A 24,603-nucleotide genomic window follows, 5' to 3' on the forward strand; every position below is an offset into this window, starting at 1 on the left:
GAATCATTGGTGTGGTCTCAAACATTTTTTGAATGAGTGGTGCTCGTTTCAGGAAGCAGCAAGGAGGCGTGAGGAGGAGGACAGGAGAGCGAGGGAGCGTGCAGAGGAAGAGGAGGCACGCTGCTTAGAGCGCTTCATGGAAGCAGAGCCTCTGGACCCACAGGAGCTGCACTCCTTCACGGACTCCATGCTTCCTGGCTGCTTCCATCTTTTGGATGAGTTGCCTGACACAGTTTACCGACTCTGTGACCTCCTGATGACGGCCATCAAGAGGAGCGGACCAGAGTACAGAGACCTCATCCTGGGCCAAGTTGTTGACCAGGTCAGTTGGTCAGCAGCCATTAAAATTACAGAAAGCTGTGCAGTAAAGGGCACATATGTTTTTCTGAATGGAACAATCTGTTCTCTCCATCTTCAGCATAAATGCATTTAGTGAAAACATAATCTATCATGAACTTAAAGAATACTTTATATTATGGTTCAAACAGCTTGATATATTTAGTTCTGATCTTGATAAAACAAGTATGTACGTCAGTACTGATCTGACTGTGTAAATGTAGGTGTGGGAGGCTGCAGATGTGCTAATCAAGGCTGCTGAGCCTCTGACTACCAGCGACACAAAGACCGTGTCTGAGTGGACCCGGCAGATGGCAACACTCCCCCAGGCCTCGAAGCTGGCAACACGAATCCTGCTGCTTACGTTGCTCTTTGAGGTGCCAGAATTGAAGGTTTTAGCCATCAAATGTTATCAAGGGTCACATTTTAATTTAGTTATTGATTTATTTCTGGCTAATGTATTGCTTTATCTTCTTTATTTCAGGAACTAAAACTCCTGGGTGCAAGAGTGGTGGAAAAAAGCGGCATTCTTGAGTTGCTGATTAAGCTCCTCGAGGTTGTGCAGCCCTGTCTTCAAGCAGCTAAAGAGCACAAAGACATCCAGACACCTAAGTGAGTTTTTAAAAAAATTGATCTTCATAAAAATGTTAGACTAGATTTTATTGAAATCTTTAGCATGTTTAAAAACCCTTTCATAATTGATAAAAATATCTTTTCAGATGGATCACACCAGTGCTGCTGCTTATTGACTTTTATGAGAAGATGGCAGTCTCTTCAAAACGAAGGGAACAAATGAACAAGGTAAAAAACCTTGTTCATAATGCAACAATAATGTTGCACTTATTGCACTTATTTGGATGCTCATAGGATTTTGTCCAATGTGTAGATGCTTTGGTTTCCTGGTTTTATTTGGGGGAAAAATAAAGGCTTTTACAGAATAACCTTCTGGGTGCAAACTAAACATTTTACATTTTAGTAAATTAGATCGTCATTATTAAAGGTTTATTTACCCATGTTATTTAATACATACTCATTTATAAACGTAAAGGCAGTGATATTTTTCAATTTCTCTAATATTGATAATGGCTTACATCGATTAAAAACCCAAATAGTTTCTCAGAAAATCTGAATGTCATATGGTGACTCCTTTTTTTTTTTTTTTTTTTTTAATGAAAATGCTTTGATCTGACTATGTTGTGATCTACACAATCAAGGATTTCACAATTGCCTTTACCGAATCAGTGTGAACAAAAAACAACAAAAACTTTGTGTGTCAGTATTAAGGTTTATGTCAGTGTGCCGTCCTTCTGAAACATGATGGTTGATTTTCTTTCCACTTTTTCAGTATCTGCAGCCTAATGGAAATAACTGGCGATGGTTTGATGATCGCTCAGGGCGTTGGTGCAGTTACAGCGCTTCCAACAACAGCACCATTGACTCTGCATGGAGGGCTGGGGAGAGCAGTGTCCGCTTCACAGCTGGACGACGGAGATACACTGTGCAGTTTAACACTATGGTACAGGTGTGTGCATTTGTATTACTCTTTCTGTAAAGCTTTTGGTTGATTGGCCCCTTTTATCTGACCGAAAACACTCTTTATTGGGCAGGTAAATGAAGAGACTGGCAACAGAAGGCCGGTGATGTTGACTGTCCAGAAAGTGCCTCGCATAACCAAGCCTCCCAAGGCTGGTAATGTTACAGACTCTGACAGAGAGGAGGGAGACAAAGCCAAAGTGGAAGAAAGCCAGACCAATGTGGACTCGGGAGCAGCTGTGGAGATGAGCGCTCCTAAAGACGACTCCGGCCAGCTGAAAGAGATGTCCTCTTCTCTGGTGTCCGACTACGCTCAGGGATCCGACATCGTTGTGAAGGGCCTGTCTGACGACATGACCACGGTTCTTATCCGGGCATGTGTGAGCATGATCAGCGTTCCCGTTGACCCTGACACCCTTCACGCTACTCTGCGTCTCTGTTTGCGCCTTACTCGTAACCACCACTATGCAATGATGTTTGCCGAGCTGAAGAGCACGCGGATGATTCTGGGGCTGACCCAGAGTTCTGGCTTCAACGGCTTCACGCCGCTGGTGACTCTGCTGTTCAGGCACATCATAGAAGATCCGGCCACTCTGCGGCACACCATGGAAAAGGTAAGTTTTGCTCATCAATGTAATTCTTATGGAAAATGAGAATACTGGCAGAAATTGAAATTTTTTTATGCAAAAAAACACCTTTCACACAATATTTCTAATCTTTTAGGTGGTGAGGTCGGCTGTGACCAGCGGCGCAGGTAGCACCACCTCAGGTGTGGTATCCGGCAGTCTCGGTTCCAGAGAAATCAATTACATCCTCCGGGTCCTTGGGCCTGCTGCCTGTCGCAACCCGGAATGCTTTATTGAAACAGCCAGTAACTGCATCCGCATTGCACTTCCTGCACCCCGCGGAGCTGGGACCAGTAAGTCAGCAAACGCAGCCATCCATTGAGTGAACAGATCTCAGTTTATATGGAAGGAAAATACTTATGAGTGCTACTAAATCTGAATTCATTTAGCACTCCATGTTTTATGTATGACGAATATTAATCTTTATTGCACATTTAAAATGCATTTCTTCTTTGCACAGCATCTGATGATGAATTTGAGAATCTTCGAATTAAGGGACCGAACGCTGTGCAACTAGTGAAGACCACGCCCCTGAAGCTGTCTCCTTTGCCCCCTATCCCTGATACCATCAAGGAGGTCATCTATGACATGCTCAACGCCCTGGCTGCCTACCATGCTCCTGAAGAATGTAAGACTTTTTCCTGACAGCCGTTGATTTGGAGAGTCTGATATGCATCGTTGGCGAATTACGCTCAGCTATTTGTGTATTCTTTTATGAAGCAGCCCATCTGTGTGTGTGTGTGTGTGTTACAGCCGAGCGGCCAGAGGAACGAGCTGCAGCTGCACAGAGCACTCAAGACCTCTGCCAGATATTGCAGGATGTTGGTGATGATGTTTACCAGCAGTACCGCCTCACCCGGCAGGGGAGCGACTTTGACTCTCAGTCGGCTTTCCATATCAACGTAGGGCTCATGGAAAAACCTGTATGGTTTGGACATTACTATTGACTTTTGCCATTAAAAGCTCTTCATCTTTTTCTTTCAGGCGCAAGTCTTTGCTGCCGACGGTGGTCCGGCTGAGTCATCCCAGTCTGGAACCCCACAAGGTGAAGGTAATTTTTCTTCTTTCAATAATTTGTTTCCCCACTTACTCTTAGAAAGATGTGAAGGCTAGCTGATCAGCACGCAGAGTTGAAATACATAACATGGCAGCAGGGAGCATCTGAATAAATCTTTAAAAAGCTCAGACCTGTATTTATATAGGGAAATAAAATGAATCACACTTTGTTTTGTCTCTAATCAGTCTGCCATCAATTTTAGCTTTTTTGTGAGCGTTGTTGAGATTTCATGTTTTTAAATATATTTGTTACATTTTATCTCTTATCTAATAAATCTCTCTGTAACTTCACCAGCCTCCACACCAGAAGAGATGCGGGAGGAAAAGAAGGAACAGGAAGGTGAGAAGGGTGCCAGCTCTGACGAGAGCAAAGCTGCTAAAGTGAAGGCAAGCAAGCCTCTCATGCCTACTTCCACCATCTTGAGGCTGCTAGCTGAACTGGTCCGCTCCTATGTGGGCATCGCCACTTTAATCGCCTCCTATTCCTATACCGCTGGACAATCTGAGCTTATAAAGGAGGCGAGTACCTACGGAAGATTTCATCAACCTTTTAAGAAGTCTTTTGCTGCTGACTTATTTTCTTGGTTTTGTAACCTAACAGGATTGCAGTGTTCTAGCCTTTGTGCTCGACCACTTGCTGCCTCACACACAGAATTCGGAGGACAAGGACACTCCGGCATTGGCACGTCTCTTTCTGGCCAGCTTAGCAGCGGCCGGCACGGGCACAGATGCCCAGGTCGCTCTGGTGAATGAAGTAAAAGCTGCACTTAGTCGAGCCCTAGCAATGACAGAAGGTGCTGAAAAACATGCCAGGTAAATAAGTTTAATGTACTTTATACACAACGAGTACAACATTATAGTCGTTGATCAGTTATGCGTTGGATCTTTTCAAACTTAATGTTGTCCTGACTTGTTTTCTCAGGCTTCAGGCAGTGATGTGCATTATCAGCACCATCATGGAGTCCTGTCCTTCTACATCGACTTTCTACAGTACAGCAGCCGCCAAGACTCAACATAATGGCATGAACAATATCATCAGGCTCTTTCTTAAGAAAGGACTGGTCAATGACTTGGCACGTGTGCCTCACAGTCTAGATTTGTCCAGGTAAACCATTAACCTATTTTTTTTTTTTTTATTACAGAGTTCAAATTAAATGGAAGTTAGTTACATAAATTCAGCTAGTAGATTTGAATTCTTTTAGTTACTAATTAAAATGTCCTTTTGTTGTCCTTCTGGTTCGTCTTGCAAAACCCAGCCTCACCATATTACTTAAATGTCAATTTGCTACTTTGTTTCTGTGTAGGATAGCATTTGTGCAGTCCTAAAATTTGTGTATTCTAAGTTTTCCAGGCATAGCGTCATTTTATAGCAAAGAAATGTTACTTTGTGTCATACCCATATCTGGCTCCTTGAACTAAGCCTCCTTTTTAAGGGGTTTTAATCTGGTTAATTTGTACTTGTGTCTGTCTTGTGAAATATAGTGGCTAAACTAAATTTAGATTGGATTATTATTTGAGAGAGGTTTGCTCAAATCTGTTTTCTTTGCCTTAGTCCCAACATGGCCAACACAGTGAATGCAGCACTGAAGCCTCTGGAGACTCTGTCGCGCATTGTTAACCAACCCAGCAGCCTTTTTGGAGGCAAAGGCGCCTCCAGCAAGACCAAGACGGAACATGAAACGGTGGGCACTGCCAGGGATAGCAACAGCAACACACAGGATCAAGGTACCTACCAGAAACTGATGAGGTTCTTTCCAACTCCACTGATCACCACACACTTCCTTGATGTTCATACGTAAAATCTGATCCAGGAGAGTCGGGAGAAACGGAGCCAGTGGACGACAGCCACAGGGTTCAGGGGGCGGACACTGACCTCATGGATGGAGAAGCAGAAGGAGACACGGTGGTCATCGCTGGACAGCCAGAGGTTCTCAGCACACAAGCTATGCAGGTAAAATATGATTCCATCTCGTGTAAATATTTTGAGGGTTTCATCTATGATTAAGAATCTTTTTAAAAAATTAACACTACTTCAGAGATGTTGTCCTGACGATTTCTTTTGCCCCGTGACTTAATCGTGTTTTTCTTCTTGTAGGTTGAAAATGAGTTGGTGGACCTTATTGATGAGTTATTGGAGAGAGATGTTGGTACTGCAAATAGTACAATTATAGGTAAATCAATCAAAATACATTAAGTGGGATTGTGACATTTAATGTAGCTTATACTATGATAATGTAGAGTATCTCAATACCCCAGTGAGACTGATGAAGGGCAAAATAAACTGCTTAGACATGGTGATTTTTTAATATTTTTTTATTGGTAATGCTTTTGTTGACCCAAAGTCTACAACTCCTATTGTCTTTAATTCCAAATAGTTGGACGTAGCGGTGGGGATGAATCACAGGAGGATGTGTTGATGGATGAAGTCCCATCCAACATTAGCCAGGCATCCACTCTTCAGGCTAACCGTGAAGGTATGTTGAGGACAGATCAGACAGCTGATTGTCATTTTTCATATTTCATTTTCATTTGTCAACTAGGGAAGCTAAGTACACAGTATGAAAACATTTTCTCTTCTTATTTAGTTTATTTACATTAAAAAAGCATCCCATTTGTTTCCAAGTTTGGCCCTGAAAAACATGACGATTATCAGAAAGATTAACACCCTGCTTACTGTGGCTGCTTTTATTGATACAGGAACTTTGTGTGTAACTTCCTCACTAGACTCGATGAACATTCTTGAACCAGAGGATGAGGAGCATACACAGGAGGAGGACTCAAGTGGCAGCAATGATGATGAAGACAGTCAGGATGAGGAAGAAGAGGAGGAGGAAGAAGAGGAGGAGGACCAGGTTTGGATAAATACAGGAAGGTTTGTTCAAGAATCTAATGATGGTTGTTGCCCATGCTCATTACTGCTGCTGTCTCTTTAAGGATGACGAAGAAGGAGATGAGGATGATGACGATGAAGGGTCAGAGATGGAGCTGGATGAAGATTTCCCTGACATCAACGCTGCACCACACATCCGCTTTGAACGCTTCGACAGGGATGATGACCTCATCATAGAGTTTGACAACATGTTTTCCAACAATGGTGGGTAGAAATGATTACTTATTAAAACAGTCCATTTTTTTATTTTTCTATTTGTCCCTTAATGTCCAAATAATTTTTTCAATCATCAAAACAAAATGTTCAATTGTTTTCTTCTTTTTCCCCTCAACATTTTAAGAGATTTTGCCAGTGCTTTGACCTAATGCTTACCATGTCTTCTGCTCCTCCTCCAGCTGACATCCCTTCCTCCCCAGGAAACATCCCCAGCTCCCACCCTCTTATGGTGCGCCACGCTGATCACAGTTCCCTCACTCTAGGCGTGGCCGGCTCTAGCAGCCGCCTGGCACAGGGCATGGGTCGCAGCCAGCGAACGCTTCGTCAGCTCACTGCCAATAGTGGACACACCATCCATGTCCACTACCCACATAACCGCCAGCCCAATCCTCCACTCATTTTGCAGAGGTAAAATGACGATGCTTCTGTGAAGGCTTGCTTCAGCTTATTTTCTTCTGGTAGTAATTAGAATATTTTATTCCCTCTTGTTCTGTTTCAGACTGTTGGGCCCCAGTGCAGCAGCAGACATTCTACAGCTGTCCAGCTCTCTGCCTCTGCAGTCCCGTGGCCGGGCCCGTCTTTTGGTTGGAAACGAGGATGTCCACATCATTGCTCGTTCCGATGATGAATTGCTGGATGATTTCTTCCACGAACAAAGCAGTACAGGGGGACAAGCAGGTAAACATTACAATGAAGTCAAATCTAAAATCACTTTTTGACTGTGGGAACCTTTTCCAGGAACAAGGCAGTTTCCCCACAATTTACCTAGGTACAAAGTTAAAGCAAAAAGGTTCTGCTAGCTAGCTAAGTATTTAATTTGACTATTTTATTTTCCCCAACAACATTATGATTTAGGCATCTCAGTTCAAACTCATCTACAGCTTGTATTTTGTGTTAACTTTGGAAAAAAAGTTGTCTGCTTATATCAATCAGTGAAGAGAGAGTCATACTGGAAGATTTAAAACTGTTTGTCCTGAAGCACAAAGAAAAATAACCGCCTGTCGATCATTACGGTTTCAGATTAGGAAATGAGCCACAGTTCTGTCAAGTGTGAAGGGAGTATATGCTCTTTTATTCGTCTTTTAGGCTTCAATTACTAACTAAATAAGCATTCACAGAACTAAATATCTGTGAACGTTGCAAATTTTCCTGACTTTGAATTTTTTTCAGTTCCTAATTGTCAATAATTATTTCAAAAGTTAGATGGTTCTCTGAAACATAAGTCAAAACAAGTCATTTTGAAATATATTTTTGTTTTATTTTCCATTGCATGAAGTGCTATCATGTGTGTTTTATCTCTCTAGGTACTCTCTCAAGTATTCCCACTGCCCTAACTAGATGGACAGATGAGTGCAAAGTGCTCGATGCTGAGAGTATGCATGACTGCGTAGCAGGTAAACCAATAATAAACATATTTCAACAACAATAAATTAATAGTTAGACTTACATAAGAGCATTGTTTGGCTTAGTTTATTGACAACTGTTTTGTTAGTGGGACTTGATTAAAATTTGAGTAAATTACAAGGTCTGTGATTAATTAATCAAACTGAATTGCGTTTTAATAAAAAAAAAAAAAAATTTACCTGGGCAAAGAGAAGCAGTTTTGTCGTCCATTGTTGCTGTTTGAAGATATAGTTAGTGCATCATGTTTACAGGCATACTAGAAACACAAATGCAAACGTCCAGGCTTTTGTATGATTTAAAGAATCTAATAAATGCGATTAGTTGCATTAAAATTTGTGTAGTTAATGAATAAAAGTTAAAAGTCAAAGTGCATGACCTCTTGTTTATACTAAATAGACCAGATGTGAAAGAGTAGTTTTTCTTCATAATACAGTTTTTCTGCAAGGTCTTAAAAAGTCTTGAATTGTTGAACAATCTTAATTTTAAATGCTACCAGATTTTCCATACTAGATATGAAATGACATTAAGTTAAATTTGTACATTAATTTTATGTACAAAATTAATGTACATAAAATTAGTTTTGAATGTTTTTTGGTGGGCAAGGGGCAGAATCAAAACTTATGGGATTTCCACTACCTGCTATTCATTATGGGAAAGTTTGTTTTTAAAGAGTTTTGGCTTGAACAACATTTTGTGACCTATAGTAACTAAATGAAACAACTAATGTGGCTCAGTATATAGATTTGTATAGTGTTGACCACCTTTGAGCTGCAACAACAAAAAATTGTTTCCTCGTGTCTAGTCCAACTAATTTCTTTTTTTGTGTGTGTGCTTAGTGGTGAAAGTGCCTATCCTGCAGCATCTGGAGAGTCTAAGAGATGAGGAACTGGAAGAGCGCAGGGAGAAGAGAAGAAGGCAGCTGGCCGAGGAAGAGGAGTCCAAACAGAATGAGAGGAGGGCGTCTGGGGCAGAGCAAGTCAGGGATCAGAGCCTACAGGTTTGCAGAGAAATAATTATGTTGGTGGCTGAAGAATTTGTTCTTGGGGATTTTTTAGTGCCTCGTATTAAACCAGTTTTCGCATTCCAGAAGCCTTAGATCAGCTGAGAGGCTAGAAAGCATCCTCTCAGCTGTTTGTTCTTTAGTTTTTTTCCAGCAGTTGCTCCATGCAAGAACTGCCTGGGTTGCAGCTTTAGCATTCTGGTGGTGATCATCTAATATTTCTAATATTTCTTTTAATATCTATGTTTAAGGACATAGATATTAAAATATTAGACAGAGGTATTAAAAAAAGTTTCAAGGCATTTTTACTGGTTGCTTTGAAAGTAATATGGAACAGCTCAAATTCCAAATGTGAAAGAAAATGCAACCAGCACATAGCAATGATAAATGGCCCTTTTGCTGCAAAACGGTTCTAAAGATATAGATTTATGCTAGGGTTTATAATGAGTTGATTTAAAATATGGATTTTAGTCATTTGTTTGGAAGAACTAACATTTCGCTTTTGGACATTTTTTGTCTCCAGGTTTCTGGTTTGGGGACAGTTAATGGTGCGGACAACACTGCAGGTACTGAGTTTTGTAATGTGGAACACTTTTGTTTTTGCTATTTTTAAAAACGTTTTAATGAAAGGTACCAAGAAGAAGGCACCCAGCTTCTGGTGCGTGCTGTGGGATGAGGTAGTAGTTTGTATAGTTTTAGGATCACACCAGATCTGGGAGATAACTATACAGTCTACTGTCTTTCTTATGGCCACGCCTTATCATCTGGACATGTGTATTTGGAGCAAAAATATTTTGTCTTTCTCCTTTTGTAAAGCTCTTGCCAGAAATTATTACATTTCAATGTTTGTGAAACATTTTTTTCTTCATGCATGCAGATATTGGGGGTGATAATAAGGGGATCTTTAGTTTCTGTTGTGCTATAAAAGGAATTTTTCAGACATAGTTTTTCATCCACTCTTCCACTTAGAGAAGAAGGGTCACTTTCAGTAATTACAAAGTTGATCTGGATGATTATTTTTATTTTCTGATAAAATCAGTTCAACCTGATATTCTATGAAGAACACCACATAAGGTTTTTCATCACTCCTAGGGACACCAGTGAAAAACTACAAAGTCGTCCATGCATGTTTTGCTGCAACTGCCTGCGCTGTGGTGAGGTAGTAAGTTGTGTTGTTGGATGGGATCAGGATTGTGTACCCATACAGGAGATAACTATACAACTTACTTCCTTCCTCAGTGGAGGCTGATGGCTTCTAGGAAATATTCATTGTACTCTTGTGTGGATTTGCAGTCAACTGCTGAGCAGTTTCAGCTGCAGTTTTTATATGGTACCTATTTATGAAAATGTTTTCGCTAAGCATTGAAATATGAGCATTAGATGTGGTAGATGCATTTAAATGCTTATTTTAGTATGTGTAAAAAAACTCTAGGAAGACCTGTTTTAACACTCTCTCCACCTGGATGTCACAGAGGGTGAGCAGGCTCAGGAGGGTCCAATGGCATGCCTGGATGCACCCAGGGTCTCAGAAGGCTTCCTCACTGCTCCCCCGTCTGGAGAGGTCACTCCCACCACCCCTGCTCCCCACGAACAGGCCCTGGTCTCCCTGGAGACAGCTATTAGTCAGCAAGTCCACCAGCCAATTGCTGACCTGCTCCTGGCTGAGACGCACGCCAGCTCACTGGCTGCTCTGGCCGGGGCTGGACTTCCCACCCTGTCAGAAAGTCAGAGACCAAACACCGAAGCAGAAGCGTCTCAGATGGAAATGTCCCCGGCTCCTACAACTGGTGAGAGAGTTGGAGGAGGAGGTGGTGAAGGAGGAGCATTGGATGAAGGCAGGGAAGGTAGACTAACTTTAAACAGATTATTTACACAGTCGCCAACAACAAGGGCACATAAATACATTTGTTTTTGGAAACCTTTCTTCATGTTCTAAACCCAGAGAGGGAAGTTATAGGTCACCCTTTTCTCTCCTCAGCCTCGCTAAGCCCGGATATTGTAGAAAGCACTGAGCCTGTAGCGGTTGGCGTGTCGCAGTTGGAAGGATCCCCCATGGACACCAGCAGCCCTGCATCTGCTACTCAGGAAGAAGCTGCTCCCAATCCTCCGCAGACCACCCAGCTGTCCCAGGAGTTATCTGGCAGCAGGGAGAGTGGGCTGACTGATCGGCAGACAGATGCAGAGACTGGGTACGGAAAATTGTATATTTCAGATCAAACACATTGCCTGTATGACTCATTCTTTGTCATTGTTGTTGTTAAATTGCATTTTTACCAAGTACACGATTATAATTAAACTTTTATGCTTATCACTTGGGTTTGATTTTATATTGTTTTGGGTATTAACATTAAACAATGTCCATTTTCTGTTGCTTTATCAGCTCCACATCTGTTTCATCTCCTGGAGAGACGATGCCTCGGAGCGACAGTGCTGACAGCCAATCCCAGACCATCCAGGAAGAGCCTCTTCCATCCACCAGCAATGATGAGGAGGATCCACTAGCTGGTAAAGATTTTAATGTGCTTCAGTGCCGCCAATAGAAAAGGCTGTTTTCTAATATTTGTAACAGTACACAAACGAGTGGCCCTAAATAATAATTAAAGAATTTTTCACTTATTTGTTTCTGCGAGGCTGAGATTGTTTGCAGTGAAACCAAGATTGATTTTTAGTCACTTAATGTTATCATTACAATAAGTTGCATAAAATTTTTAAAAAAATTATAATATAAAAATTTAGAGTCTATGATGTCTTCACAACTGCATTTCATGTTGTTGTTTTTTTCTCTACAGGAATCAATTTGCCAGAAGGTGTGGATCCTTCTTTCCTTGCGGCCCTTCCAGAAGACATCCGTCGAGAGGTCCTTCAAAATCAGCTCGGCATCAGACCTCCTTCCCGTCCTCCTGCTGCCACAACTCTACCCTCCTCTAATGCGCCTGTGCTCGGAGGTCCAGGGGTTACAGAGGTCAGCCCTGAGTTCCTGGCAGCTTTGCCGCCTGCTATTCAGGAAGAGGTGAGATTATGGAAGACCAAGAATTTACCTTCGGAGATGTAATTTTCCAACCAACCCAAGAGTCTGATTTTAATTATTTTTTTGCCTTAGGTTCTTGCCCAGCAGCGAGCTGAGCAGCAGCGAAGGGAGCTAGCGCAGCAGCCTCCACAGGGAGACACTCCTCTGGATCCAGTCACTTTCATCCAGACGCTGCCCTCGGAGCTCCGGCGGAGCGTTCTTGAGGACATGGAGGACAGTGTGCTGGCTGTCATGCCGCCAGACATCGCTGCTGAGGCAGCCGCTTTGCGTAGGGAGCAAGAGGTGCGTCAGAGACAGCTAATGCACGAGAGGTTGTTCGGTCATAGCTCATCTTCAGCCCTTTCGGCCATCCTGCGCTCGCCTGCCTTCACCAGCAGGTTGGGAAGCAACCGAGGTGTCCAGTACACCCGTCTGGCTGTCCAGAGAGGAGGACCGTTTCAGATGGGGGGAGGAACAAACCACAGGTCTGGAAATATTTGGCTTTCTGTAATGCAAGATTTAGTATGAGATACCTTAGAAATATTCATACTTTCTAAACCACGTGGTTATTCTGTCTTCTTCAGACCATCCAGTTCCAGCGTAGATTCTTTGTTGCGTCTTCGCGGACGATTGCTGCTGGACCACGAGGCGTTGTCCTGTCTGCTGGTTCTGCTGTTTGTGGACGAACCGAAGCTGAACACCAGCCGCCTGCACCGTGTGCTCAGGAACCTCTGCTACCACTCTCAGACCCGTGGGTGGGTCATCCGCAGCCTGCTGTCCATCCTGCAGCGCAGCAGCGAGAGTGAGGTCTGCCTGGAGACGGCACGTCTGGAGGATTCCCGTGGAAAAAGGAGCAACCAGGGCGGCTGCGGGGGAAAAGGTCCAGCCACCTCATCGTCATCATCCTCCTTAGAGCTGCTGAACAGGGTGGAGTCTCGGAGCTCCAGCCAGCTCTCTTGGCTCTCCGTCTCTATGGATGCAGCTTTGGGTTGTCGGACAAACATTTTTCAAATCCAGCGGGTGTCTGGCAGGAAGCACAGCGACCGGCATTCAGCCGGCAGCTCTACGGCATCCGGAGCACTAGGAGTACCGGGCGGCACTGCAGGAGTCACGTGTGCAGCAGGCGGAGGTTCCACGGTTCACATCCACCCTCAGGCTGCTCCAGTGGTCTGCAGACATGTCCTGGATACACTAATCCAGCTAGCTAAGGTTAGATTTCCATTCATTTAATCAATCGTTCGTGATATAAAATATTAGTTTATAATACTTCCTCATTCTTGTGTGTTTCTGCAGGTGTTTCCAAGCCACTTCACCCAGCAGCGATGTAAGGACATTTCAGCAGCTTCCTCTGATCTGGATTCTCGCCTTTGCACAGGTTCTTCTGGGGGAGGAAGCGGAGTTGGTAGCTCCAGGTCAGGCTCTCAGTCTCAGAGTAACCCCAATACTCTGAACTCCCTGAGCTCCTCTATAGCGACTCCTCAGTCTTTAGGCATCTCCACGGATTTCTGGGATCTGCTCGTTAAGCTTGACAACATGAACGTCAGCCGCAAGGGAAAAGCCTCGATGAAGACGGTGCCCCTGGGCAGCGGCGCGGAGGCCGACGGAGCGCAGTTCAGCCTAGAGACGTCCCCTCTTGGCCAGCTGATGAACATGCTGTCGCATCCTGTTATCAGGCGGAGCTCCTTGCTCACCGAAAAGCTGCTGCGCCTTCTCTCCCTCATATCTATTGCCCTGCCTGACAACAAGGCAACGGAGGTGCCTGCTGCACACCCGACCCCACAGACCGCCAACTCGAACATAGTTAGCTCAGGGTCCACATTGTCGATCACGACACAGGTTCCAGCGTTGGTGGGCTCTGCTCATCCCACTGTGACGGTGCCTGCTGTCTCAGGAGGAGCCGTACCCCAGGGAACTTCCTCAGGAACGAGCATAACCGTCTCACAGGCTTCTTCTACCACCATCTCTATACCACCATCCACTGGAATAACCTCTACAGGTAATCCATGAAGTACTCAAGTTTATCCACACATGGCTCTGCAACACATTTAGTCAGAAATTAATTTGATGGACTTTTGGTGTGAAACCTTTTATAGGAAAGCAGAGGAGCTCTGCTGTGAGTATAGAGAGCGACAAGATGGCCTCTACAGGACTCACAGAGAAACAACTTCAACTATCTGTGGAGGTATGATGAGATCTCATAATCCTGTTGGATTTTGTCTTTCTTTTTTTTTTTTTTTGGAAAATGTTCCCTTTAAAATAAGATAAATGTTATGAGACAGAATATTTGTTTACTGACTGGAAGCAAAGAGTAAAGATTCATTGAAGCCATAGATTACTCTGGAACCTCCTAAGAGTAGCAATAATAAGCCTATTGTATTGGTTGAAAATATCATCTTAAAACCTGAAGCTGTCCCTGAAATGACTATTTGGGCTCCTAAAATAATTGTTTAGCCATTCACTGTATGTTTTTGCAGTTCTTACAGTATTTATTGTATCTTGTCTTTTGAAACAGTTTTCTGCCCAACTCATCCCACTCTTTCTTTATGACAGAGATGTTAATCACGCTGTCAAAAAGCACACAACAATTCAACTACTTCCTTTTCTCACTTGAAGTGTCTGTCATAACCAAGGTTTAATATAGCAGTTTATGCCAAGTCCTTGCAATAAGTCTTACCTGATCACTTAAAATTTTGATGATTTGAAAATGTTTCTCCTCCGTCTCTCCAAGGTGTTGACATCTCACTCATGTTCAGAGGAGGGACTAGAAGACGCTGCTAACATTTTGCTGCAGCTATCTAGAGGAGACGGCTCCACCAGAGACACGGTGCTCAGACTGCTCCTTACTGGAGCCAGACACCTGGGATACACTCTATGCAAGCAGATTGGTCAGTACTCACAAGTACTTCACACGTTTCATCATTTCCTTGTTGATTTAAACGCCCGTTTCTTTTCAAGCTTGCAACCTTGATTTTTTTTTTTGTGTGTGTCAGGCACATTACTGGCGGAGCTGAGAGAGTACAACTTGGAGCAACAGAGGCAGGCGCAAGCCGACTCCCATTCCCCAGACGCACCTCCAGAGGACACCTCCTTATCTGCCAGATTAAAGGGGAAGATGACCAGCAGGTGAGCATGTGATGAGTGTGTGAGTTGCTCACCATCATTAGAGCACAGAGGCAGTTTTAAAGTTGTAATAAACAAGCGTTTAACATATTTTTGTCAGTTACTACTCTACATGGCTGACTGTTTGTTACAGACTTTATTATTGGTCGGTACACAGGTTCGATGGTTCGGAGAGTGTGGTGATTGTGGCTGCACAGAAGCGCACTCTGGGGGGACGCGAGTTGCAGCTTCCCTGCATGAGCTCACTAACATCCAAAACATCAACACAGAAGTTTTTCCTACGAGTGCTGCAGGTGATTATCCAGCTGCGTGAGGACACACGGCGTGCCAACAAGAAAGCCAAACAGACAGGCCGGTTAGGTAAGATGATTTTCCAGCTACAATCCCTTCGAGCTCTATATGAAATATTTTCTAAACGTAAACTAAAACCTGTCATCTGCTCAAACGCCAGGCTCCAGCAGCCTGGGCTCAGCCAGCAGCATCCAGGCCGCAGTGCGGCAGCTTGAGGCTGAGGCCGACGCCATCATTCAGATGGTGAGAGAGGGGCAGCGTGCACGTCGGCTCCAACAGGCCCCCCCACCTGCCGTCCCTTCTGCATCTGCTGCTGGATCCTCAGTGGCTGCCCCCCATGCTCCCACTGGTGCTGCTCCCCCTACTGGCACGGCTGCTGCTGCCACGGTTAGCATGGCTGCACTGACAGCAGGCATATTCCTACTTAACATTGCCTTTTATACAACCGAAGAACCTTTGAGAAAACTAAAATCACCAGATACATTGTGTGGTAGTTCAATCCTCGCTACTGTCATTATGTTGATAAATGCTTTAAAATGACTCTTAATTATACATTTTTTGCTACATCTAATTAGAAGCTGGCTTTATTGGGTTTAGGTTTTATGAAAATTGTGTGAAATCACAGTATTTTCTTCCAGATCCTTTTTGTTTATCTGCAAACATAATTGTGTATGCTGTCATCCAGTTGCTTTCATCTCAGTTGGTTTATGCACCGATACATCATCTTTGCTGGCATGATGAACGTTGACGGCCCCATCAGTCAATCAGATGTGCCTGTAATTTGTACTTTGTGTTTCAGTGCGTTTGCATTGATGGGTTCTGTTGTTTAACCATGAATGTTTTGCTTGCTTCACTGCTCATTTCTGTTTGCTGGCAGATGTCGCTTAATGCTTTTTCCTTGACCTTCTTCCCTCAAAACTCTGTTTCTGTAGACCATGGGAATGTCATTTTGCATGGCAACCTTATAAGAGTTGCATTTCGGTGTAAGAAAACAACTATATTTTATATGTTTTCCTGTTGCTGATTGTCCGTCTGTTTTCTTCAGTCTGACGTTCAGTCGGCGCCAGAAGCTCAGTCAGCACAAAGAGACGAATCTCCAATGGATGTTGACCAGCCGTCTCCTCTGGAGCAAGATGCTGCGCCTCTGGGTATGAATTACTACAAATAGCCATAAATGTTACATCTGTTTATAATAGATTTCAATGAAACTTGTTCCTGTGATGGTATGTAGACTTAGTAACATGGTTTGTGATATTGTATGCAAATTGCGTATCATTGGGCATTATTAAAATGCTTATAAATATATTTGTAATTATAAATTTATAAAAGTGTTTGAGTTTGAAACATAAGAAATATATTTTGATTATTATAAATATAATAACTGCACATTTTCCTTACAATTAAAGCTTTACACTTTATGTATAAATGGGAAAATACTTGGAATTGTTGCTTTCTTGTGAATTGCTGAACTAATATTTAGCCGTATAAATGCAAAATTGCCATTCGTTGTGTTTCTCGCAATGGGGAACAACTTTCTGAAGTCCATATTTGACCTTTTCTTTTTAGACGAAGAAGGAAACACTCAGTCAGAGAGCGAGGAGAAACTTCCAGACCTCCCTCTGCTCAGTGAGCAGCTGCTGCTGGATGAACTGTGGGACATGCTAGGGGAGTGTCTGAAGGAGCTGGAGGAGTCTCATGACCAACATGCTGTGCTGGGTAGGTGGAGTTCTGTTTAAGAAATGCTGTTATTTTGAAGGAGCCAGGTTTGGCGATGCACAGCAGTGACTGGTGATCCGTTTCTCCAGTGCTCCAGCCAGCTGTGGAGGCCTTCTTTCTGGTTCACGCCACAGAACGAGAGAGCAAGCCTCCTGTTAGGGACACGCGGGAGAGCCAGCTGTCCCATATTAAAGATGAGCCCCCGCCGCTGTCCCCGGCCCCCCTCACGCCTGCCACCCCTTCGTCCCTGGACCCGTTCTTTTCCAGAGAGCCGTCCTCCATGCACATCTCCTCCAACCTCCCACCAGACACCCAGAAATTTCTCCGCTTTGCTGGTGAGACTGAAGGACATTGAAGTAAAAAGAGGGAATTTTGTTTCAGTGCATTGTTCAGTTTCTAACAGGACTGATTGTGTTTTTAGAAACTCACCGCACAGTGCTTAATCAGATCCTGCGACAGTCGACCACTCACCTGGCTGATGGACCTTTTGCAGTATTAGTCGACTACATCCGGATTTTGGACTTTGACGTTAAGAGAAAGTAAGAGGAATAATTTCGCACTGTCACCATGTGCCACGTTCACCAGGGACATTTGATCAAATCCGATTGGTTTTTTCCATCACTTTAAGGTACTTCCGCCAGGAGTTGGAAAGACTGGATGAAGGCCTTAGAAAGGAGGACATGGCTGTTCATGTGAGGCGCGATCATGTGTTTGAGGACTCCTACAGGGAACTGCACCGCAAGAGCCCTGAGGACATGAAGAACAGACTGTAAGCTGTTATTGCTTCTGTTTTCACTTCATGTCCGTAATTCAGAACCATTTTACCGAACTTCCACGTTCTACCTTGGCTCTGTTGCAGATACATCGTGTTTGAAGGGGAGGAGGGTCAGGATGCTGGTGGCCTGCTCAGGGAGTGGTACATGATAATTTCTCGGGAGATGTTCAACCCCATGTACGCCCTGTTCCGCACATCACCTGGCGACCGCGTCACCTACACCATAAACCCCTCGTCTCATTGCAACCCCAACCACCTCAGCTACTTCAAGTTCGTGGGTCGCGTTGTGGCCAAGGCGGTGTACGACAACCGGCTGCTGGAATGCTACTTCACTCGCAGCTTCTACAAACACATCCTGGGCAAGAGTGTCAGGTACCTGAGCCTCCTGCACTCACAGTGAACCTTCTGTTACATATGCTTCTATTTAAAGCTCCAGTCCTTGAGGGCCGCTGTCCTACAGTTCTTAGATGTGCCACAGGTACAAAACACTGGAATGAAATGACTTAATTACCTCCTTCTTGTGTAGATAAGTCCTCCAGACCCTTGCTAATGACCTAATTATTCTATTCAGGTGTGATGCAGCAAAGGCACATCTAAAAGTTGCAGGACTGCAGCCCTCGAAGACTGTAGTTTGAGACCCCTGATTTAAAGCTTTGTGCACTGCCATTTTATGAAGCAACTATTACCCTCAGCCGTCACTATATGACAAATGTTTACATTTTGACCTCTAAGATGCCAGTTTTACAGTTTGATTTTGTTGTTTAGTATCTTAAAACACAAAAAGGGTCAGGGCAATTTTTTGTGCAACGTTGTTTGTAGTTTTTCTTGCATTCCTTGGGCTCAAGAAGTACTTTTAAATTATTTATGTCCACGATTGCCATCATTAACTTCAGTCCTAAATTTTAAATATTGACAGTTTTGTAAATGTTTAACTACGTAAAGATCTTGTTAGAAGAATGTTTCCTACTATCCCTCTCATGACAGTTGGATGTTTATTTGAGAAGGTATTATTTAATGATGCATTCAAGTTGTAGTTGGAACTGGGAAATTCTGACTTCCCAGTAAAAAAAAATTTAATGGAATACCCTCCTATGTCAGATTTCCCAGTGGAAAAGTGGGAGCAACTCCTACTGCTCCCAGTTATGACTTCCTAGCCTGGCTTTGTGTTTCAATATGGCTACTCCTCACATCAGTAATAAGATGTGGTGGAAATATGTTTATTTCATAAGACATGTATATAAGAGTGTGTCTAAAACCAATATTATATGTAGACCTTGCAATTCTGAACTGAATAAATTGAGTGGTTTTTGCTTATGGAAACAAAAGCTTAAAATGATGTCGGTAAGAAGTATTGTGAATGTCTACTTGGCCGTTGCCATGTTGAAATCCCTGCTTCACAGACTGTAAGGAAAAACTGGAGCACTGTTTCTTCTGATCTCAAATGCAGCTCCAACTTCCTAGGTAACTGGAATGCAGCAGGGTTAGTGGACTCGGATGCATTTTGATTGAGACTCAGTGGGATCAGGAATACGGAAGGGACACAGATTCCTCTGTTAAAAATAAAAATAAATAAAGACTAATTTAATACAATTTGCTCACGTATAACCCACATAGTTATACAGAAACACAAAAATGTCACATGAACCTGGAGAGTAGAATTACTCTACCCCATCCCCATATTTTTTTGTTTGTTTGTTTCTCAATGTTTTGCACTCATCTTTTGTTTCTACAGGTACACGGACATGGAGAGCGAGGACTACCCGTTCTTCCAGGGTTTGGTGTACTTGTTGGAGAACGACGTCTCCACACTGGGCTATGAACTGACGTTCAGCACAGAGGTCTGTGTCTGTCATATTTCAATCTGTGGTTTATTTCTCATCACAACCCACTAGATAGAACTTGACCACACAATCAACATAATTTGAGGTGTAAAAGTTGTATTTTGCAACTATTGCTGGTTTTAGGTCCAAGAGTTTGGAGTGTGTGAAGTCAGAGACCTCAAGCCGAACGGCGCCAACATTCTTGTCACAGAGGAAAATAAGAAGGAGTACGTCCATCTGGTCTGCCAGATGAAAATGACTGGTGAGCTTCTGAATATTTATGTCCCCAAACAATGAGGGTCTTTGTCACACTAAGGAGTAAACAGTGGAGATTTGTGCTTGTTTGAAAAGTTAGTATTATATTAAATCTCCTCATGCTGACTAAAGGTGTAATGTAGAAACACAGCCACTAGATGGCAGCAATTATTCTTAAATATTCAGCAGACAGAGTGCTGCTGGAACAAGACCTCTATACCTGTATTACGCTTACATAAGCCTTTAAATTAAAAAATATGACGATTTCAAGCACATTTTTTATCAGACTGTTTTTCGTTTTGGCCATAATTGTATTTATTTTTATTTTTAGGCGCAATCCGCAAACAACTGGCAGCCTTCCTTGAGGGGTTCTACGAGATTATCCCCAAGAGACTGATCTCCATCTTCACAGAACAGGAGCTGGAGCTGCTCATCTCTGGCCTGCCTACCATCGACATCGATGACCTGAAGGCCAACACTGAATATCATAAATACCAGTCCAGCTCTATTCAGGTAAAGTTCAGTAAAAAACAGTCATAATAATTTCAAAACGTTTTAACGAGTTGGGATTGAGAGGAAGTGATACCAAACACAAGATTCTTTTACTGTGGATCTTGCAGCTCCTTAAAAAGTCAAATTTTAGGCCTTGAGGAGTCTTAAATATGCAAGTTTCCACAATGTTTCTTTAATCACATTTAGTTAGGTCTCAGATTTACTCTTGCTAATTACTTGATTATTCTTTTTATTTGTTTTCCTCTCATAATACTGTGAAAGCGTTCGTTCATTACGTTTATTCTGGTTCTGGTTGAAGAAGTCGGGTTTTGCTTTTTGTTGTGAACAAACTTAAAGACCTGAACTTTGCCCTCTGTCCTTCCAACTCTCCACCAACCTTTCACTATTTCTAACTTATTTGAGGAAATGAATCAAAGGGTTCTAACTTTATCTAGTGTTAAACATAAGTTGTTAAAGTGTCATTTTAAAAGTTCACATAGGTTCCAAATCAAGATTAAAGCTTTCAAAAAAAAAAAAGTCTCAAAAGCTTTTTAAATTTGACTAAAACTTAAAAAGGCAGGTAGAAAATTAGTTTCTACAAAATTCAGAATGCTCTACAAAAACATTATTTATTTAAAAAAAAATGTGTTTCTTAAGCAAAAATACTTACTTTTTGTTATCTTGTCTTTTCTTGGCAGATCCAGTGGTTCTGGAGAGCCTTGCGGTCCTTTGATCAGGCAGACCGGGCCAAGTTCTTGCAGTTTGTCACCGGCACATCCAAGGTTCCCCTCCAGGGTTTCGCTGCTCTAGAAGGCATGAACGGCATCCAGAAGTTCCAGATTCACCGCGATGATCGATCAACTGACCGTCTGCCATCTGCTCACACCTGGTAAGCAAGAAGCGGCTCAGTATCGCGTCGCTTCTGAACATCTAAACGGAGCTAAACTAACTTGTTTTTGTTCGACTGTGCCTCCTCAGCTTTAACCAGCTTGACCTTCCAGCCTACGAGAGCTACGAGAAGCTGAGACACATGCTGCTGTTGGCCATTCAGGAATGCTCAGAGGGGTTCGGACTGGCTTAAATCATGAGACTCAGACATGCATACACCTAATTAGTTTGCCTACTCCTGACACATTCACACTGATAACCTCTGAACGCACGCACACACTATCATAGACATTACTGGATTACTTGTTGAATGGCCTAGTCTCGCTGGTTTCTATTCCATATAAAACCGATAAAACCAGCGAGTGAAATAGACTGATTGATATTGCGTACAACACAGAGAGCCTCATTTGGACACGCTCGTGTCTCCCTTCCCAATTTATCGCAAATGCAAGCGAGGATTCATGGACTAATAAGAGATGTTTTCTTCATTTAGTTTGATTTCTCTGTACAAAAGGTTTGGGAGTTTATTATGTTCAATCTTTTTTGTTCTCTGGCTGTGTAAAAAGAAAAAAAAGAATGTTGTTTGAACAGGATGGTTATAAAACCTTTGGGGAAAAAAAAAACATGTTGGTGGTTTCCTGTTGCAAATTTGTGACATCACAAGCCTTGACAATGGGGGACATTTTTATGGGTTGGGGGTGTATGAACAACTCAAAGTTTTGGAGATATTCACCAAAATGCACTTTTCAAAGTTTTGTGGCATTTTTAAGGAAGGATGGTACAAACAATGAAGAGAAAACCTTAAAGTGATTTAAAAACATTAACCATAAATTCTAGAGTATTTTTGGCTATTAAACCGCTGACCCAGCCTTGAGCCTTTGAATCAGAGTGGAATAACTACATGAATAAATGCATAAAATTTCATTCATTGTCTCTTTAAAAGTGTTTTAGCCATTGTTTGCAGTTTATTTCTTTACAACTGAATGTGTCGGACTACAGCCTCCGTAGCTGGACTTCAGATGGAGCGATGAATCCATTCAGTGTGATGTCATCCTGCACTGCATGAAGCCTCAGGGTTGAAACTTCTTAACAGGTTTTTTTTTTCCTGCAGTCCCTGAATGTGTCCGATTCCAGAGCATCCTTCACTCCTGAGGAAGAGGCAGCGAAGCTGACATTTTCTAAAATATCATTTACCTAGAAATAGATCTTTGCTCACATTTTATACTTGTGTGAATGAACTTTCAAGCTTAGTTGAGATCATAAGAAAACATGCTTGGATATTTTAACAACACTAAAATGGAGGTTCCATCTTTATCGAGCTTCTACAAACGCGTCGCAGGAACTTTTTTTTGCACTATTTTACTAGTGCATCAGGATTTAAAGCGGTATTTGTGTCTGACTGATCAGATCCAAACATTACGGATGTGAAGTGGTTCACATGATCGGTACTTCTCACTTTTAAGCAGCAAGCATACAGCAGGATGTTAAAGGGTGAGGGAAACAATCCGTCATAAGAAACACATTTACTCAATAGATGATAAACTCAAATCTCTGTATCCAAAGTTGGTCCTCGAGGGCTTGTATCGTTTTAGTTCTCATCCTGGTGCCTGAATCAAATGATGGTTGATTTGCAGGTCTCAGCAAATCTTTGGCATGCTGAGGACATAGATGGACTGTTAGAATCAGCTGAGTTTGAGCAGAGACTCTTCTAAAAGCTGCAGGACTGGACCTGGACACCAGGTACAGCAGGCAGGTTGGTTGACATTGCAAGATTAGTGAGTTCCACCTGCACATGGGCGATATTTTGAACACACTTGGGGATGTTGGTGAGAGCAGTGGAACCAGTTGTGAGCTACTCTACAGATGACTGAATAAATTGGAATAGCATCAAAAGCTTATCAGTGCTTTATTCAGTAAGGCATTTCAACTCAGATCTGTCTCAAACATGTCTAATGTTGATCATTACATTCTACTGAAGCAGTTAGGATTGTCGATTCCTAGATTTCTGAGAATCGACACCAGTGAAAAATAAAAACTAATTCAGAAATTTTGATTTTTTTTTTTCCTGCACCACACAGTCAAGGGGACGAACAATGACAGCACAGTCGTCCAACAGGCAGTCACCTATGCCCTCAACATTTAGTGTACCAGCTAAAGAAGTTCAGGGCAAACATGAAAGATTTAGTGGAAGGAGGAACCACATGCATAAGAAATATTGGAGCACTTCGTGGTCACCTCTGCAGATTCTCTTTTACTCCTGGACCTGTTGCCTGCCTGCACTGTCAAACGTGACCATGGTAACCCTGTTGATCAGCCAACAAACTAGCATTATGAAAACCATAAGGAATCTATAGGGATATTGATCAGAGGAAGTTGAGACATCAGATCCACGCAGATAAGATGGAGAATTCTAAAAAAGCACCCTAGATTAGATGCAGCATGACATTCTGATCTCCATGTCACGCCACATTGGTGCAGTAATTTATGCAGAAGTAGCACAGACCATCTATAGTACAATACATGGACATATTTTCTATAAAACATTTCATGTGTAAGTTTTTATGTGCTTAAATCCATATTCATCTAATTTAATTGAGAAACACTTCACATTTGCTTCACTTTTTGAGATAAATTAACTTTTTGATGACATTCTAGTATACAATACAGACCCATTCAATAAATTAGAATATTACTGAAAAAGCTAATTTATTTCAGAAACCATCAATAAGTGGAACAGATTATACACAAATTGATGTTTAAAAGCCTTTATTTCTGTTATGATTTTCCACTTGCAGGTAATGAAAATGACATTTCAAATTAGAGTATATCAGAGCATTAAAAAAAATTCATAGAGAAATGTTTGCTTAATGAAAAGTTTAATATTTGCTTCAAGGTTATTTCAGAACATACTTTTTAATCTGATAGGCCACATACACTGCTCAAAAAAATAAAGGGAACACTCAAACAACATCCTAGATCTGAATGAAAGAAATATTCTCATTGAATACTTTGTTCTGTACAAAGTTGAATGTGCTGACAACAAAATCACACAAAAATCATCAATGGAAATCAAATTTATTAACCAATGGAGGCCTGGATTTGGAGCCACACGCAAAATTAAAGTGAAATAACACTACACGCTGATCCAACTTTAATGTAATGTCCTTAAAACAAGTCA

General features: G+C 42.4%; 1 protein-coding gene across 12 annotated transcripts in view; it reads left to right on the plus strand.

The window, feature by feature from the left end:
• Nucleotides 1-22,349, plus strand: part of huwe1 (HECT, UBA and WWE domain containing 1, E3 ubiquitin protein ligase) — a 40,959-nt gene extending 18,610 nt beyond the window's left edge. For 6 of the 12 annotated variants that reach the window (XM_023337397.1, XM_023337415.1, XM_023337441.1 and 3 more), the window contains 47 exons: nucleotides 53-322; nucleotides 561-728; nucleotides 821-948; nucleotides 1,056-1,137; nucleotides 1,682-1,858; nucleotides 1,944-2,483; nucleotides 2,593-2,788; nucleotides 2,956-3,123; nucleotides 3,249-3,397; nucleotides 3,480-3,546; nucleotides 3,847-4,070; nucleotides 4,153-4,364; nucleotides 4,474-4,656; nucleotides 5,104-5,276; nucleotides 5,363-5,502; nucleotides 5,647-5,722; nucleotides 5,927-6,025; nucleotides 6,249-6,403; nucleotides 6,486-6,645; nucleotides 6,837-7,065; nucleotides 7,157-7,335; nucleotides 7,962-8,051; nucleotides 8,898-9,058; nucleotides 9,585-9,627; nucleotides 10,534-10,905; nucleotides 11,040-11,250; nucleotides 11,442-11,566; nucleotides 11,851-12,071; nucleotides 12,162-12,553; nucleotides 12,653-13,277; nucleotides 13,362-14,064; nucleotides 14,162-14,250; nucleotides 14,797-14,953; nucleotides 15,059-15,191; nucleotides 15,346-15,548; nucleotides 15,640-15,866; nucleotides 16,525-16,627; nucleotides 17,046-17,195; nucleotides 17,285-17,530; nucleotides 17,617-17,734; nucleotides 17,824-17,964; nucleotides 18,055-18,342; nucleotides 19,703-19,808; nucleotides 19,935-20,052; nucleotides 20,377-20,558; nucleotides 21,236-21,426; nucleotides 21,516-22,349. In XM_023337397.1, coding sequence (XP_023193165.1) covers nucleotides 53-322; nucleotides 561-728; nucleotides 821-948; nucleotides 1,056-1,137; nucleotides 1,682-1,858; nucleotides 1,944-2,483; nucleotides 2,593-2,788; nucleotides 2,956-3,123; nucleotides 3,249-3,397; nucleotides 3,480-3,546; nucleotides 3,847-4,070; nucleotides 4,153-4,364; nucleotides 4,474-4,656; nucleotides 5,104-5,276; nucleotides 5,363-5,502; nucleotides 5,647-5,722; nucleotides 5,927-6,025; nucleotides 6,249-6,403; nucleotides 6,486-6,645; nucleotides 6,837-7,065; nucleotides 7,157-7,335; nucleotides 7,962-8,051; nucleotides 8,898-9,058; nucleotides 9,585-9,627; nucleotides 10,534-10,905; nucleotides 11,040-11,250; nucleotides 11,442-11,566; nucleotides 11,851-12,071; nucleotides 12,162-12,553; nucleotides 12,653-13,277; nucleotides 13,362-14,064; nucleotides 14,162-14,250; nucleotides 14,797-14,953; nucleotides 15,059-15,191; nucleotides 15,346-15,548; nucleotides 15,640-15,866; nucleotides 16,525-16,627; nucleotides 17,046-17,195; nucleotides 17,285-17,530; nucleotides 17,617-17,734; nucleotides 17,824-17,964; nucleotides 18,055-18,342; nucleotides 19,703-19,808; nucleotides 19,935-20,052; nucleotides 20,377-20,558; nucleotides 21,236-21,426; nucleotides 21,516-21,618 — 9,273 coding nt within the window. In that variant the 3' untranslated portion in view covers nucleotides 21,619-22,349. The remainder of the gene's footprint in view (nucleotides 1-52; nucleotides 323-560; nucleotides 729-820; nucleotides 949-1,055; nucleotides 1,138-1,681; nucleotides 1,859-1,943; nucleotides 2,484-2,592; nucleotides 2,789-2,955; nucleotides 3,124-3,248; nucleotides 3,398-3,479; nucleotides 3,547-3,846; nucleotides 4,071-4,152; nucleotides 4,365-4,473; nucleotides 4,657-5,103; nucleotides 5,277-5,362; nucleotides 5,503-5,646; nucleotides 5,723-5,926; nucleotides 6,026-6,248; nucleotides 6,404-6,485; nucleotides 6,646-6,836; nucleotides 7,066-7,156; nucleotides 7,336-7,961; nucleotides 8,052-8,897; nucleotides 9,059-9,584; nucleotides 9,628-10,533; nucleotides 10,906-11,039; nucleotides 11,251-11,441; nucleotides 11,567-11,850; nucleotides 12,072-12,161; nucleotides 12,554-12,652; nucleotides 13,278-13,361; nucleotides 14,065-14,161; nucleotides 14,251-14,796; nucleotides 14,954-15,058; nucleotides 15,192-15,345; nucleotides 15,549-15,639; nucleotides 15,867-16,524; nucleotides 16,628-17,045; nucleotides 17,196-17,284; nucleotides 17,531-17,616; nucleotides 17,735-17,823; nucleotides 17,965-18,054; nucleotides 18,343-19,702; nucleotides 19,809-19,934; nucleotides 20,053-20,376; nucleotides 20,559-21,235; nucleotides 21,427-21,515) is intronic. The other 6 variants (XM_023337452.1, XM_023337465.1, XM_023337458.1 and 3 more) reach the window with 5 other exon arrangements.
• The last annotated feature ends 2,254 nt before the right edge of the window (nucleotides 22,350-24,603 follow it).

Source organism: Xiphophorus maculatus, chromosome 1 (genome assembly GCF_002775205.1).
Source record: "Xiphophorus maculatus strain JP 163 A chromosome 1, X_maculatus-5.0-male, whole genome shotgun sequence".
NCBI lineage: Eukaryota > Metazoa > Chordata > Actinopteri > Cyprinodontiformes > Poeciliidae > Xiphophorus > Xiphophorus maculatus.